Raw genomic sequence first — 17,151 nt, 5'->3', positions numbered from 1 at the left:
CTGTGTGTGTGTGTGTGTGTGTGTGTGTGTGTGTGTGTGTGTGTTCATGTGATATTTCAGAGACTCCAACATCACAACTAAATCAGACGTTTTAGAGAACCAACTATAAAACACGTTGGCTGCCCTGGGCTCGTTGCCCTGGGCTCGTTGCCCTGGGCTCGTTGCCCTGGGCTCGTTGCCCTGGGCTCGTTGCCCTGGGCTCGTTGCCCTGGGCTCGTTGCCCTGGGCTCGTTGCCCTGGGCTCGTTGCCCTGGGCTCGTTGCCCTGGGCTCGTTGCCCTGGGCCTTTCTGACAGGTTATAGAGAGATGTTTAAGGTCGACAAGGGCCTCCCCCCTGGGTCTGTTATTCAGACTAATGTTGTTCTAAGGACCCCCCTGGTCTGTTATTCAGACTAATGTTGTTCTAAGGACCCCCCTCTGGTCTGTTATTCAGACTAACGTTGTTCTAAGGACCCCCCCGGTCTGTTACTCAGTCCAATGCTGTTCTAAGGGAAAGGGGATACCCTGGGCTCAGTTGTCCAACTGAATGCATTCAACTGAAATGTGTCTTCTGCATTTAACCCAACCAGAGCCTTGCGGAGGGGGGGGGGCTGCCTTCATCAACACCCACGTCTTCGGTGCCCCGGGAACAGTGGGTTAACTGCCTTGCTCAATGGCAGAACGACACATTTTCACCTTGTCCGCTCGGGGATTCGATCCAGCAACCTCTAACCACTAGGCTACCTGCCCGCATCTTAGGACTCCCCCTGGTCTGTTATTCCCCAGGGTTCCACATGGCTCCCTGGTCTGTTATTCCCCATGGCTCCCTGGTCTGTTATTCCCCATGGTTCCACATGGTTCCCTGGTCTGTTATTCCCCGTGGCTCCCTGGTCTGTTATTCCCCGTGGCTCCCTGGTCTGTTATTCCCGTGGCTCCCTGGTCTGTTATTCCCCGTGGCTCCCTGGTCTGTTATTCCCCGTGGCTCCCTGGTCTGTTATTCCCCGTGGCTCCCTGGTCTGTTATTCCCCATGGCTCCCTGGTCTGTTATTCCCCATGGCTCCCTGGTCTGTTATTCCCCGTGGCTCCCTGGTCTGTTATTCCCCATGGCTCCCTGGTCTGTTATTCCCCATGGCTCCCTGGTCTGTTATTCCCCATGGCTCCACATGGCTCCCTGGTCTGTTATTCCCCATGGCTCCACATGGCTCCCTGGTCTGTTATTCCCCATGGTTCCACATGGCCCCTGGTCTGTTATTCCCCATGGTTCCACATGGCTCCCTGGTCTGTTATTCCCCATGGCTCCCTGGTCTGTTATTCCCCATGGCTCCCTGGTCTGTTATTCCCCATGGCTCCCTGGTCTGTTATTCCCCATGGCTCCACATGGCTCCCTGGTCTGTTATTCCCCATGGCTCCCTGGTCTGTTATTCTTCATGGTTCCACATTGGGTCCCTGGTATTAATAACCAATAGGATTCCTCAACCTCTCCTCTGTTCTAGCAGTGTGAGATTGTCTGTTGGTCTTGACCTGCTTCTGCTCTTATCAATGTGATCTATGAGGAACTCTTGTGACTTGTTGTTTTTCAGCTTGTTACTCTTGTTTTATTCACACTGTTGTCCTTTTTGATCTTCCACTTATCTTCCTCATCTCCGGTGTGTTCTCTCAAGAACAACAGAGCGCTAAGGCCTCTGACCCGTCATCCCTCCATGGTGTCTATTTTTATATTTATGTTTATTTCACTTTTATATAACCAAGCAAGGCTAGTTGAGAACAAGTTCTCATTTACGACTGCGACCTGGCCCAGAATAAAGCAAAGCAGTTCGACACACAACAAACATCAACACAGAGTTACACATGGAATAAACAAACATACAGTAGACATAAAATCTATATACAGTGAGTGGATATGAGGTGAGATTAGGGAGGTAAAGGCAATAAGTAGGCCGTAGAGGTGAAGTAAATTATAATTTAGCACTTAAACACTGGAGTGATGAATGTGCAAGTAGAGATACTGGGGTGCAAAGGAGCAAAACAATACAAATAACACTATGGGGATGAGGTAGTTAGATGGGCTATGTACAGGTGGGCTATGTACAGGTGGGCTATGTACAGGTGGGCTATGTACGGGTGGGCTATGTACAGGTGGGTTATGTACAGGTGGGCTATGTACGGGTGGGCTATGTACAGGTGGGCTATGTACAGGGTGGGCTATGTACGGGTGGGCTATGTACAGGTGGGTTATGTACAGGTGGGTTATGTACAGGTGGGTTATGTACAGGTGGGCTATGTACAGGTGGGCTATGTACAGGTGGGCTAGCTTCAGTTTTTGCAGTTTGTTCCAGTCATTGGCAGCAGAGAACTGGTGGGCTAAAGTAGGGTGGGCTTTGGGTGGGACTAGTGAGATACTGTGGGCTATACCTGCTGGGCTATGTACGGGTGGGCTATGTGACCAGTGGGCTATGTGCTGGAGCGGGCTATGGGGTGGGCTATGTACAGTGGGCTATGTACCTGGGCTATGTACGGGTGGGCTATGGTGACCAGTGGGATATGTACCTGTGGGCTGTGTACGGGTGGGCTATGTACGGGTGGGCTATGTACGGGTGGGCTATGTACGGGTGCAGTGATCTGTGACCGCTGGTGCTTAAAGCTAGTGAGGGAGATATGAGTCTCCAGCTTCAGAGATTTTTGCAGTTTGTTCCAGTCATTGGCAGCAAAGAACTGGATGGAGAGGCGGCCAAAGTAGGAATTGGCTTTGGGTGTGACTAGTGAGATACTGTATACCTGCTGGAGCGCATGCTACGGGTGGGTGTTGCTATGGTGACCAGTGAGATATACCTGCTGGAGCGCGTGCTATGGGTGGGTGTTGTTATGGTGACCAGTGAGAAATACCTGCTGGAGCGCGTGCTACGGGTGGGTGTTGCTATGGTGACCAGTGAGACATACCTGCTGGAGCGTGTGCTACGGGTGGGTGCTGCTATGGTGACCAGTGAGATACTGTATACCTGCTGGAGCGCATGCTATGGGTGGGTGTTGCTATGGTGACCAGTGAGATATACCTGCTGGAGCGCGTGCTATGGGTGGGTGTTGCTATGGTGACCAGTGAGATATACCTGCTGGAGCGCGTGCTATGGGTGGGTGCTGCTATGGTGACCAGTGAGACATACCTGCTGGAGCATGTGCTACGGGTGGGTGTCCACACATTCAGGATTATTCCCTGAGTCTAGTGGAGACCTATAATCCTCTATAGTGTCTGGCTTGGTCCAGTTTCTGACAAATACTTTTTCTTGCCCTTTTTCTGAAATTATCTCTCCCTCTCTCTTTCCATCTCTCTCTTTCCATCTCTCTCTCCCCCTATCTCTCCCTCTACAGGTGGTCCTGAAGATGATCAAGCATTACCAGGAGGAGGGTCAGGGCAGTGAGGTGGTTCAGGGTGTACTACTGGGCCTGGTAGTGGAGGACAGGTTAGAGATCACCAACTGTTTCCCCTTCCCTCAACACACCGAGGACGACGCCGACTTTGACGAAGGTACGTGAGAGCACTGGGTTTGTGCTTCGAATTGGAAAACCTACTGCTATTCTTTGTGTGTGTGTGTGTCCTTCAGTGTGTGTGTGCTCTGAATGTTCAGTGTTTCTCATTATGTCTCCCGTGTGTCAGTCAGTACCTCATCAGAGATCATTCCTCTGACCGCAGCCCCTGCTGCTTTCTGTATCAAACCCTGTTTCTCCGGCAGCTTGTTGGCACACAGTCCAACTGACTGACAGACAGTCTGTCCAGAGGAAGGGAAAGGTCTCTCCGATCATGTCCCTCATTTCTCTCACTAACAAGCTACGGTCCTGAATTCTGGGTAATAACCCGAGCATGAGAGGTTGCTAAAAAGGTCATTAGTATCAGAGGTCTGGGGGTATGTTATTGAGCAAATCAGAGGTCTGTTTGTAGTAGTGAATGGAGAACAGTGACTGAGATATCTAGTAGGTCTGTAGTAGTGAATGGAGAACAGTAACTGAGATATCTAGTAGATCTGTAGTAGGGAATGGAGAACAGTAACTGAGATATCTAGTAGGTCTGTAGTAGTGAATGGAGAACAGTAACTGAGATATCTAGTAGGTCTGTAGTAGTGAATGGAGAACAGTAACTGAGATATCTAGTAGGTCTGTAGTAGTGAATGGAGAACAGTAACTGAGATATCTAGTAGGTCTGTAGTAGTGAATGGAGAACAGTAACTGAGATATCTAGTAAATCTGTAGTAGTGAATGGAGAACAGTAACTGAGATATCTAGTAGGTCTGTAGTAGTGAATGGAGAACAGTAACTGAGATATCTAGTAGGTCTGTAGTAGTGAATGGAGAACAGTAACTGAGATATCTAGGTCTGTAGTAGTGAATGGAGAACAGTAACTGAGATATCTAGTAGGTCTGTAGTAGTGAATGGAGAACAGTAACTGAGATATCTAGTAAATCTGTAGTAGTGAATGGAGAACAGTAACTGAGATATCTAGTAGGTCTGTAGTAGTGAATGGAGAACAGTAACTGAGATATCTAGTAGGTCTGTAGTAGTGAATGGAGAACAGTAACTGAGATATCTAGTAGGTCTGTAGTAGTGAATGGAGAACAGTAACTGAGATATCTAGTAGGTCTGTAGTAGTGAGTGGAGAACAGTGACTCTGAGATCTGGTAAGGCTGTCTGTAGCTGTCTAGGGAGGAATGGCTGTATGGTAGTGACTACTAGTGAGTGTATAGCTGTCACCCGGATGGTAGGATTTGTCCTCTGCCTCTCCCCTTAGTTAATAAGTCCCCCTATGGGGTTCCCCTGCAGGAGATCCTGGGATTTCCGTGGCCCGGTTCCCCTTTTTTTTAGGTCCGTTCCCCCTGCCATAAACCCTCACTGTCGACTACGTCTCAGTAGGCCACGCCTCCACCAGACCGGTCTCAGTAGGCCACGCCTCCACCAGACCGGTCTCAGTAGGCCACGCCTCCACCAGACCGGTCTCAGTAGGCCACGCCTCCACCAGACCGGTCTCAGTAGGCCACGCCTCCACCAGACCGGTCTCAGTAGGCCACGCCTCCACCAGACCGGTCTCAGTAGGCCACGCCTCCACCAGACCTCAGTCAGTAGGCCACGCCTCCACCAGACCGGTCTCAGTAGGCCACGCCTCCACCAGACCGGTCTCAGTAGGCCACGCCTCCACCAGACCGGTCTCAGTAGGCCACGCCTCCACCAGACCGGTCTCAGTAGGCCACGCCTCCACCAGACCGGTCTCAGTAGGCCACGCCTCCACCAGACCGGTCTCAGTAGGCCACGCCTCCACCAGACCGGTCTCAGTAGGCCACGCCTCCACCAGACCGGTCTCAGTAGGCCACGCCTCCACCAGACCGGTCTCAGTAGGCCACGCCTCCACCAGACCGGTCTCAGTAGGCCACGCCTCCACCAGCTTTTCAGTCTTTTTCATATCAGACACAGTGATGTCATTATTAGCGAAGAAAGGTTTAGTCAGGCCTACGGTATGGAGCCGCTTGTCAACACCTGTACATTATTTAAACCGTCTGTTGGTAAAGTACTAAATGAATATTGTAATAATGCTGTTCTGAAGTCTAGGCCTATCATATAAAAGTTTAAAACCAGATGAATTCTTGAAGCTGTTGATGAATGATGTGTTTTATGTAGCCGCTGAATATCAACTGTTGGGGTGGTAAGAGCTCTCAGCTCTTCACAGCTGATTGGTCAGTCATGTGTTCTAATAAGCCCAGTCACTGCACGACAGTGACCCATGACCCCAACATATAGTGGTGCCCTGTAGTGTACAAAACCAATTTAAATGAACAGACAGCAGAGAAACAGGCTAAAGTGGTATGGGGCAGTAGAGGCGCTTGAAGATTTGTTTGTTTGTAGCCTTGGCTCTGGGAAAAATTTGAATTTAAAAATAAATACATTATAAACTCATTTAATGCAATTCTATGTAATTATACATGACTGGAGAATTAACTGATTTTAAAATGTATACTCAAATGATTGGCTGTTTTGACACTGACAAATGGAGAATGTGAGATCATTAAAAAACTACCTGGTCTTGAATCCATCAACAGTCGAGGTCGAGGTGTGTGGAAGAGAGACACATGGTACAATATGAGGATGTTATAGTCCTAAATAAGCTTTCCAGTTTCACCCACTCGCCCAATGATGTGCAGCTCACTCACAGGCGATGGCCAATGGGCTCGTGCCTGAAGCCCGTCTCTCTTGTTTTAGTTTGACTGGAACAGTGTTGTTTACCAATCGGTCTATTTGGAAGTTAATAAAATGTTTTTTTGTAGACTACACACAGTCTTTGTCTCAGCAGCTCTCCTGTGTAACTGTGCTGTGTAGCTGTGTAGCTGTGCTGTGTAACTGTGCTGTGTAACTGTGCAGCTGTGTAGCTGTGCTGTGTAACTGTGCTGTGTAACTGTGCTGTGTAACTGTGCTGCTGTGTAACTGTGCTGTGTAGCTGTGTAACTGCTGTGTAACTGTGCTGTGTAACTGTGCAGCTGTGTAACTGTGCTGTGTGTACTGTGTTGCTGTGTAACTGTGCAGCTGTGTAACTGTGTGTAACTGTGCAACTGTGTTGCTGTGTAACTGTGCTGTGTAGCTGTGTAACTGTGCTGTGTGTGCAGCTGTGCTGTGCAACTGTGTGTGCTGTGTAACTGTGCTGTGTAGCTGCTGTGCAACTGTGCTGTGTAGCTGTGTAACTGTGCTGTGTAGCTGTGCTGTGTAGCTGTGTAACTGTGCTGTGTAGCTGTGTAACTGTGCTGTGTAACTGTGCTGTGTACTGTGCTGTGCTGTGTAACTGTGCTGTGTAACTGTGCTGTGTAACTGTGCTGTGTAACTGTGCTGTGTGTGTAACTGTGCTGTGTAACTGTGCTGTGTGTGTAACTGTGCTGTGTAGCTGTGTAACTGTGCTGTGTAACTGCTGTGTAACTGTGTGCTGTGTAGCTGTGCTAACTGTGCTGTGTAACTGTGTAACTGTGCTGTGTAACTGTGCTGTGTAGCTGTGTAACTGTGCTGTGTGCTGTGCTGTGTACTGTGCTGTGTAACTGTGTAACTGTGCTGTGTAACTGTGCTGTGCAGCTGTGCTGTGTAGCTGTGCAACTGTGCTGTGTAGCTGTGCAACTGTGCTGTGTAGCTGTGCAACTGTGCTGTGTAACTGTGCTGTGCAGCTGTGCTGTGTAACTGTGTAGCTGTGCTGTTTTTTATTGTTGTTGCTGCAATGCTGTTCACTGTCAGATTTGTTAAGCGTTACAGACTGTAGGCGATGCCTTGTGATTGGACGATACACAATCCACAGCTAGGCTATTAAAAAAATAAATAAGCTATCGATCATCCGTGGCTAAATTATAGACCTACTCCTAGTGTAGTATTCTGAATTATTTCATTTATTTCTGAACAGACGGCAGTGATTTCTGTGACTTTGGCCAAATGTATTTCAGTTTATCAGGGTTGTGTTCGCTCCACCGAGACCCTTCTCCATGGCTGTGACTCGATCAGGAAGTAAATGATGAAGGACCCTCCCCCCCCCATGGCTGTGACTCGATCAGGAAGTAAATGATGAAGGACCCTTCCATGGCTGTGACTCTATCAGGAAGTAAATGATGAAGGACCCTTCCCCCATGGCTAAATGATGAAGGACCCTTCCATGGCTGTGATCTATCAGGAAGTAAATGATGAAGGACCCTTCCATGGCTGTGACTCTATCAGGAAGTAAATGATGAAGGACCCTTCCCCCCATGGCTGTGACTCTATCAGGAAGTAAATGATGAAGGACCCTTCTCATGGCTGTGACTCTATCAGGAAGTAAATGATGAAGGACCTTCCTTCCCATGGCTGTGACTCTATCAGGAAGTAAATGAAGAAGGACCCTTCCTTCCCCATGGCTATGATTCTATCAGGAAGTAAATGATGAAGGTCCCCCATGGCTGTGACTCGATCAGGAAGTAAATGATGAAGGACCCTTCTCATGGCTGTGACTCTATCAGGAAGTAAATGATGAAGGACCCTTCCTTCTCCATGGCTGTGACTCTATCAGGAAGTAAATGATGAAGGACCCTTCCTTCCCCATGGCTGTGACTCTAAATGATGAAGGTCCCCCATGGCTGTGAGGAAGTAAATGATGAAGGACCCTTCCTTCTCCATAAATGGCCCCCATGACTCTATCAGGAAGTAAATGATGAAGGACCCTTCCCCCCCCATGGCTGTGACTCTATCAGGAAGTAAATGATGAAGGACCCTATCAGGAAGTAAATGCTAAAGGACCCTTCCTTCTCCATGGCTGTGACTCTATCAGGAAGTAAATGATGAAGGACCCTTCCTTCTCCATGGCTGTGACTCTATCAGGAAGTAAATGATGAAGGACCCTTCCTTCCCCATGGCTATGATTCTATCAGGAAGTAAATGATGAAGGTCCCTTCCATGGCTGTGACTCTATCAGGAAGTAAATGATGAACGACCCTTCCATATCTGATTCTATCAGGAAGTAAAGAGAGGCGTACTTCTCTCTCTCTCTCTCTCTCTCTCTCTCTCTCTCTCACCACAGCAATGGCCACGAGTTGGTCTACAGGCTACAACGTTGCGGACACATCATGAACCCGAGCCGGCCCCACCCGAATCAATCATTTGTTGTTCCTTCGACCACGAGACACTTATTAAGTTCAGTCGGGTCAATACAGCGCATGTAACCATGTTGATGACAACGATGCTGTTTTCACTTTGCTTCTTAATATAGATCCACTAGGTTTCTATAGTGACACAATCAGTTTGTGTTTCTTACACCTGCAAACATCTAGTTTGTCTTTTTTCTTAGCAAGTTGGGACCTAAATCTTGTTAGCCGCTAATGCTAATCGCTAGGTAGCTAGCTAATAAATGTACCGAGTCAGAGCAAATGTAGCTAGCTAATAAATGTACCAAGTCAGAGCAAATGTAGCTAGCTAATAAATGTACCGAGCCAGAGCAAATGTAGCTAGCTAATAAATGTACCGAGCCAGAGCAAATTTAGCTAGCTAATAAATGTACTCAGAGCAAATGTAGCTAGCTAATAAATGTGAGCAAATGTAGCAGTACCGAGCAAAAATGTAGCTAGCTAATAAATGTACCGAGTCAGAGCAAATGTAGCTAGCTAATAAATGTACCAAGTCAGAGCAAATGTAGCTAGCTAATAAATGTACCGAGTCAGAGCAAATGTAGCTAGCTAATAAATGTACCGAGCCAGAGCAAATGTAGCTAGCTAATAAATGTACCGAGCCAGAGCAAATGTAGCTAGCTAATAAATGTACCGAGTCAGAGCAAATGTAGCTAGCTAATAAATGTACCGAGTCAGAGCAAATGTAGCTAGCTAATAAATGTACCGAGTCAGAGCAAATGTAGCTAGCTAATAAATGTACCGAGTCAGAGTAGCTAGCTAATAAATGTACCGAGTCAGAGCAAATGTAGCTAGCTAATAAATGTACCGAGTCAGAGCAAATGTAGCTAGCTAATAAATGTACCGAGTCAGAGCAAATGTAGCTAGCTAATAAATGTACCGAGTCAGAGCAAATGTAGCTAGCTAATAAATGTACTGGCTAATAAATGTACCGAGTCAGAGCAAATGTAGCTAGCTAATAAATGTACCGAGTCAGAGCAAATGTAGCTAGCTAATAAATGTACCGAGTCAGAGCAAATGTAGCTAGCTAATAAATGTACCGAGTCAGAGCAAATGTAGCTAGCTAATAAATGTACCGAGTCAGAGCAAATGTAGCTAGCTAATAAATGTACCGAGTCAGAGCAAAATGTACGTCAGAGCAAATGTAGCTAAATAAATGTACCGAGTCAGAGCAAATGTAGCTAGCTAATAAATGTACCAGAGCAAAACGTAGCTAGCTAATAAATGTACCGAGTCAGAGCAAACGTAGCTAGCTAATAAATGTACCAAGTCAGAGCAAATGTAGCTAGCTAATAAATGTACCGAGCCAGAGCAAATGTAGCTAGCTAATAAATGTACCGAGCCAGAGCAAATTTAGCTAGCTAATAAATGTACCGAGCCAGAGCAAATGTAGCTAGCTAATAAATGTACCGAGTTAGAGCAAATGTAGCTAGCTAATAAATGTACCGAGTCAGAGCAAACGTAGCTAGCTAATACAGCCTGATAATACCAGTGATGGTGTAGACCTAAATCAGCATGTTTGTTCAACAGTATCTTCTAAATCAAAGAGGAATACAAGACGCTTACATGCTGATTAAGAGGGAGAACATTTAATGTAGCCAAAGATTATAGGGTCCCCTAGGAAACACTTATCAACACTTTGGTTCCTACCCTGTCACAATAACTCCTCCCTGGCATTTTCATTCGTTGTCATGTCAAACAACACTGTATTCAAAGTGCCCACTATTTATATTCTGACTATATCATTAGAATAATCATTTATATTTCCATGACAACAGTATACCCAAAGTGTTTTGATCAAAATCACAAGTCAAGTCGTTATTGCAACATTTGGTTCAAAATAAGGTTTTGATTTGTTTGCTATCTGGATGTACTGGGTTTGACCAGGCCACAGATGGCAACAGAGATGTATTTATCTTGGGTGATTTTAATATAAATTGGCAAGATCACAATAATTCGAATAGAACAAAATTGATGAGTAATGCCAAGAACTGTGGTTTGAAACAAATTGTTAATGATACTACTAGATCATCAATTAAGTTGGGTCATCGTTCAGATACGTGCATTCATCTGATTTTTTTGTAATATACCATTGCAATGCTTAAAAGCCAGATCAATGCCAGTGGGCTGGACAGACCATAATATTGTGACCATAACCATGAACAACCAAGGTTACCCCCCCCAAAAAAAAAAAAACAACCTAGGATTGTGGTTAAGAGAGATGTTAAAACATTTAATCATGAGCTATTTCTAAATGATTGGGCTGCTGTACCCTGGGAGCTGATTTATCTAGAGGATGATTTAAGTCACGCTACAGAATGTTTTATTGATTTGCTCATGGAGGTAATGGACCATCATGCCCCTATCAGAAAGAGTACAGTTGGTGCTTGTCCATCTCCATGGATTGATGATGAACTGGGTGAAGCTTTTTCCTCATAGAAATATGGCAAAAGTCTTAGCAGCCAAGTCAAAATTAGAAATTGATGAACAGAATTATAGAACATAAATGTAAATATGCAGTTAAATTGAATCAAAAGGAGAGAAAAAAAAAGTTATTTTACAATGATGCTTTTATTGATTGTAAAAAGGTATGGAACACAGTTAAGGGCTTACTTGGTACATCTATCTCATCGTGCCCATCTAGTGTGGAGAATAATAACAAAACCAGTTGATATTGCCAAATCATTTTGCTGATTAAAAAATAAAAATGACAAAATCATTTTGCAGATTTTTTAAATTTAATAAGCAACAATGTAAACACGCATTCTTCCAAACAATTTTATTATTTTATTTTTATTTTTTTACCTTTTATTTAACTAGGCAAGTCAGTTAAGAACAAATTCTTATTTTCAATGACGGCCTAGGAACAGTGGGTTAACTGCCTGTTCAGGGGCAGAACGACAGATTTGTACCTTGTCAGCTCGGGGATTTGAACTTGCAACCTTCCGGTTACTAGTCCAACTCTCTAACCATGAGGCTACCCTGCCGCCCCAGCTAATAATGTGTTCGTATAACGGATTGATGATCATATTATGAGCAACAAGATCTGTTATTTTTAGTCTACAAACGGTGTCAGTGGATGAGGTGTTAAACCTATTGAAGTTATTACCTGATGGTAAATCTACAGGTTATTTTCTTATGGACAATTATTTTTGCTTCGCTGTGCTGCTCCCCAGATTGCAGTTCCACCGATATACATATTTAATTGGTCACTTGAAAAGGGGATGTTTGCAAAATGTATGGAAGCATCCTATTCTGAAAGATTGCAAAGAACCCATTACTCCTTCCAATAGTCCACCAATTAGTCTACTCCCTACACTCAGTAAGATATTGGAGGGTATTGTGAGTAGACAAATATGGGAGTACATGGAAAAGAATTATCTGATTACAGCCAATCAGCATGCTTATCGCAAAAACCATTCCACTACCACTGCATTGGTTGACAAGACTGACCAGTGACTTAATGCTATGGATAATGGAAAGTTTGTGGGTGTACAATTTTTAGATTTCAGTGCAGCATTTGATTTAGTGGATCATGAAATAATTTTGACAAAATGAATGCATTATGGTTTTAAGGAGATAGCATTGAATTGGGTACAGCCATATCTGACTGACAGGAAACAGTCCAACTTTATCAATGGTTCATTTTCTTCCCCTCGTGTTAAACTGTGGAATACCGCAGGGCAGCTGCCTTGGACCCCTTCTCTATCTAATATATACCAACGACCTTCCCTATGCCTTAGCTGAAACTCAAGCTACTATATTTGCAGATGATGCTACTATATTTGCAGATGATACTACAATTTATGCAGCAAGACAATCGGTTCAACAGGTACAGCAAGCTTTACAAGGAGATTTGGAGAATATTAGGGGGTGGGTTTGCCAAAACAAACTTGTTTTAAACACCAAGAAAACCAAAGTTATGTTGGTCTGTTCCACTAGGAAAAGGCCAAAACAGCATGGGATACAATTAAGTATGGGAGGAGTACAAATTGAAGAAGTGGCAGAAACCAAACTATTGGGAGTTCAGCGAGACAACTGCTTATCATGGTCGTCTCAAATAACTAAACAAAAAATGAAAACGGCACGCATAATCAGAAGGATAGCTAAATATTTACCAGGAAAAACTATTCAGCAAATAACACAAGCATTAACTGAGGGTGAACTACTGTTTTGTGGTCTGGGGGAAATGCATCATCAAGTGAAGTTAGGCTGCAGAATGCACAGAACAAAGAAGCCAGGATTGTTTTAAGGTGGAGATGTGGTTCTTCTGTTGCAGTCATGGATTGTTTTAAGGTGGAGATGTGGTTCTTCTGTTGCAGTCATGCGCAGTGTTCTTGGTTGGTCGTCAATCGACAAGATAATTGAAAGGAACATGCTTATTTTATTTCATAATATACATCATTTAAAACGGCCAAGTTCTATTCACAATGGTATTCAGTTGGTAAGAGACAGACATTCCGTAAATACTAGGAATAGATTGTCCACCATCTATGCGTTATCCAGGCAGAAAAGAGAAATAGGCAAAATAACATTTCGATTTAGAGCAATAAAGAAACTGAATAAATTAACGGAGCAAACTAGAAACCTTTCAATATATACTATAATATATAAACATTTATCTTAACTATTTATATATAATACTGGGGGACTATAGTAGATGAAGAATCAATATATCTTTTTTTTAGATTGAGTATTTATTGGGATATTATGTATGTTTGTCATGGTGTGATAATATGTGGAAATGTGTTTGTATTATAAATTGTATTTTAATGTTTAAGGACTCATGGAAGGTTAGTCCAAACAGGGACTAAAAGAGAATCAAAATCACATCAAACACTGTATTCAAAGTGCCCACTGTTATCTATATTCTGACTATACATGAAGTAGCTAAGAGAGAACATTGAATGTAGCCAAAGATTATAGGGTCCCCTAGGAAACACTTACCAACACTTTGGTTCCTACCCTGTCACAATAACTCCTCCCTGGCATTTTCATTCGTTGTCATGTCAAACACTGTATTCAAAGTGCCCACTGTTATTTATATTCTGACTATATAATTGGAATAATCATTTATATTTCCATGACAACAGTATACCCAAAGTTTTTTGATTCAAATCACAAGTCAAATCATTATTGCAACATTTGGTTCAAAGAACGGTTTTGATTAGTTTGCCCATATCGCACAGCCCTACGTGGCAGTGTGGAAATGATCTCAAAAGAGAGCAGGAAATGCAGAGATGGATGAAAAATGAAACAAAAATATATATTTTTGGGGGGGGTGAAAGTTGAATTGGACTGTATAAACCAATCAGAATGGAGAAAGACTAATTGACATCACTTAGTGGCAACACATACATTCACAGGTCATTCACTATTTATAAAGCTAATTTAGACTTTTTATAATCTTAAAAACATAACATACTGTAAAATACCGCCAATGTGTCTAGTTTATTCTGTGATATCATATTTTGTCCGTATCACCCAGTACTGAAGGTGACTGACACCAGTTCTATTTAAAGGGGACTGTGTGTGTGTGTTTTTAGGAATTGTGTAGCTAATATCGAATCAGTTTTTGACGTGGATTCCCTCTTGTTGGTTTAGCAGGGACACGTCTCTCTGCCTAGTTAGTGTCACACAGTAAACACACACACTGCCTGTAGTGCACTACCCTATGAGTTTCTCTCTGGTCCCTGGTCTAAAGTAGTGCACTACATAGGGAATAGGGCCCTGGTCTAAAGTAGTGCACTATGTAGGGAATAGGGCCCTGGTCTAAATTAGTGCACTACGTAGGGAATAGGGCCCTGGTCTAAAGTATGCACTAGGGGAATAGGGCCCTAAAGTAGTGCACTATGGTAGGGCCCTGGTCTAAAGTAGTGCACTATATAGGGAATAGGGCCCTGGTCTAAAGTAGTGCACTATATAGGGAATAGGGCCCTGGTCTAAAGTAGTGCACTATATAGTAGGGCCCTGGTCTAATAGGGCCCTGGTCTAAAGTAGTGCACTATGGGAATAGGGCCCTGGTCTAATAGGGCCCTGGTCTAAAGTAGTGCACTATAGGGAATAGGGCCCTGGTCTAAGTAGTGCACTATATAGGGAATAGGGCCCTGGTCTAAAGTAGTGCACTATATAGGGAATAGGGCCCTGGTCTAAGTAGGGGGAATAGGGCCCTGGTCTAAGTAGTAGCACTATATAGGGAATAGGGCCCTGGTCTAAAGTAGTGCACTATATAGGGAATAGGGCCCTGGTCTAAAGTAGTAGTGCACTATATAGGGAATAGGGCCCTGGTCTAAAGTAGTGCACTATATAGGGAATAGGGCCCTGGTCTATAGTAGTGCACTATATAGGGAATAGGGCCCTGGTCTATAGTAGTGCACTATATAGGGAATAGGGCCCTGGTCTAAAGTAGTGCACTACATGGAGAATAGGGTGCCATTTGGGACACTGTGTACTCAGACAGGGTATACACACCCTCTGTATAATCTCCAGATGTGGTATTGTTTAAACGTTTCAGACGTGAGGAGTGACTGGAATAAGACTGGGCTCAGATGGGTAGATGGAGACCGGTCCTCAGAGACGACCAGCAAGGAGATTCAGGGTTGCACATTCCTGCCAACTTTACCCAAATATAAAGTAGAGGACATTCAGCAGCTCTTGAAGGAGAATGGAATTCCATTTGAAAAAACACAGTATTTTATTGTTACTAGGAAACACGCTCATTTGGGCTTTTGGCTTTTCCCCAGATTCCTTGTTTTTCCAGAAATCCCGATTTGGAGGATATAGCAGCACTAGGGAGAAAGAGACTGGATTATGGGGAGGGAGATGGGACAGAGAGAGAGAGACTGGGAGATGGGGAGGGAGATGGGACAGAGAGAGAGAGACTGGGTTATGGGGAGGGAGATGGGACAGAGAGAGAGACTGGATTATGGGTTATGGGGAGGAAAGATGGGATGGGGAGGAGATGGGACAGAGAGAGAGAGATTGGGTTATGGGGCAGATGGGACAGAGAGAGAGAGACTGGGTTATGGGGAGGGAGATGGGACAGAGAGAGAGAGACTGGGTTATGGGGAGGGAGATGGGACAGAGAGAGAGAGACTGGGTTATGGGGAGGGAGATGGGACAGAGAGAGAGAGACTGGGTTATGGGGACAGAGAGAGAGACTGGGTTATGGGGCAAGAGAGAGACTGGGTTATGGGGCAGGGAGATGGGACTGGGTTAGGGGGAGGGAGATGGGGTTATCGGGGAGGGAGATGGGGTTATCGGGGAGGGAGATGGGTGAGGGGGTTACGGGGAGGGAAATGGAGGCTCTGACTCTGATAAACCAAGTCACATGGCATTCTAAAGGACGTCTCCTGCAGTTGGAAGCCAGCCAGGGAACCCAGCCAGGGAACCCAGCCAGGGAACCCAGTTCCACAGCGTTCCACCCAACCTACCCTCTCTGTAATCTCTACAGAGGTTTAATTAAGGAACGGAAATATTTTAACCAGATTTGAGTAAAGAGAGCGATGGGGGGGACTAAGAGAGGGGGAGACGGAAAGTGTGGGAGAGAGATAGAGACTGGGAGAGAGATAGAGACTGGGAGAGAGATAGAGACTGGGAGAGAGAGATAGAGACTGGGAGAGAGAGATAGAGACTGGGAGAGAGAGATAGAGACTGGGAGAGAGAGATAGAGACTGGGAGAGAGATAGAGACTGGGAGAGAGATAGAGACTGGGAGAGAGATAGAGACTGGGAGAGAGAGATAGAGACTGGGAGAGAGAGATAGAGACTGGGAGAGAGATAGAGACTGGGAGAGAGAGAAAGATAGAGACTGGGAGAGAGAGATAGAGACTGGGAGAGAGATAGAGACTGGGAGAGAGATAGAGACTGGGAGAGAGATAGAGACTGGGAGAGAGAGATAGAGACTGGGAGAGAGATAGAGACTGGGAGAGAGATAGAGACTGGGAGAGAGATAGAGACTGGGAGAGAGATAGAGACTGGGAGAGAGAGGAAAATGGTGAGATGGAGGGAACAGGCAGAGTGAAATATCCTTTTGGCATTTGTTTTAATTGGCCAAATGAATGCACTTTAAATGCCCAAATCTAGTTTATGGCACTGCAGTGAAGCCACCCCAAAACAAGGGCAGTATTTATTTGGGGGAGCTGTAATTATGGAGAGGAATACTTAATGGAGGAACTCTGCTCTTATGGAGGGGTCCCGTCTCCCCTGTGGCCCTCAACACGGAGGGGCCCCGTCTCCCCTGTGGCCCTCAACACGGAGGGGCCCCGTCTCCCCTGTGGCCCTTAACACGGAGGGGCCCCGTCTCCTCTGTAGCCTTTAACACCAGGGGCCCCGTCTCCTCTGTGGCCCTTAACACGGAGGGGCCCCGTCTCCCCTGTAGCCTTTAACACGGAGTGCCCCCGTCTCCCCTGTAGCCCTTAACACGGAGGGGCCCCGTCTCCTCTGTAGCCTTTAACACGGAGGGGCCCCGTATACTGTTCAGTGTTCTGGATCAAGTTGTTTTTAATACGAGGAGAAAC

General features: G+C 45.2%; 1 protein-coding gene across 1 annotated transcript in view; it reads left to right on the top strand.

The window, feature by feature from the left end:
* The window catches only part of LOC121844711 (eukaryotic translation initiation factor 3 subunit H-like), a 73,520-nt gene that overhangs the window by 13,553 nt on the left and 42,816 nt on the right, over positions 1 to 17,151 (top strand). The window contains exon 2 of the mRNA XM_042315127.1: positions 3,343 to 3,499. Within this exon, the coding sequence (XP_042171061.1) occupies positions 3,343 to 3,499 (157 nt within the window). The remainder of the gene's footprint in view (positions 1 to 3,342; positions 3,500 to 17,151) is intronic.

Source organism: Oncorhynchus tshawytscha, unplaced genomic scaffold, assembly GCF_018296145.1.
Source record: "Oncorhynchus tshawytscha isolate Ot180627B unplaced genomic scaffold, Otsh_v2.0 Un_contig_7065_pilon_pilon, whole genome shotgun sequence".
Taxonomy (NCBI): domain Eukaryota; kingdom Metazoa; phylum Chordata; class Actinopteri; order Salmoniformes; family Salmonidae; genus Oncorhynchus; species Oncorhynchus tshawytscha.
The sequence above is the reverse complement of the archived record's forward strand: the minus strand, read 5'-3'. Positions and strand labels throughout refer to the sequence as shown.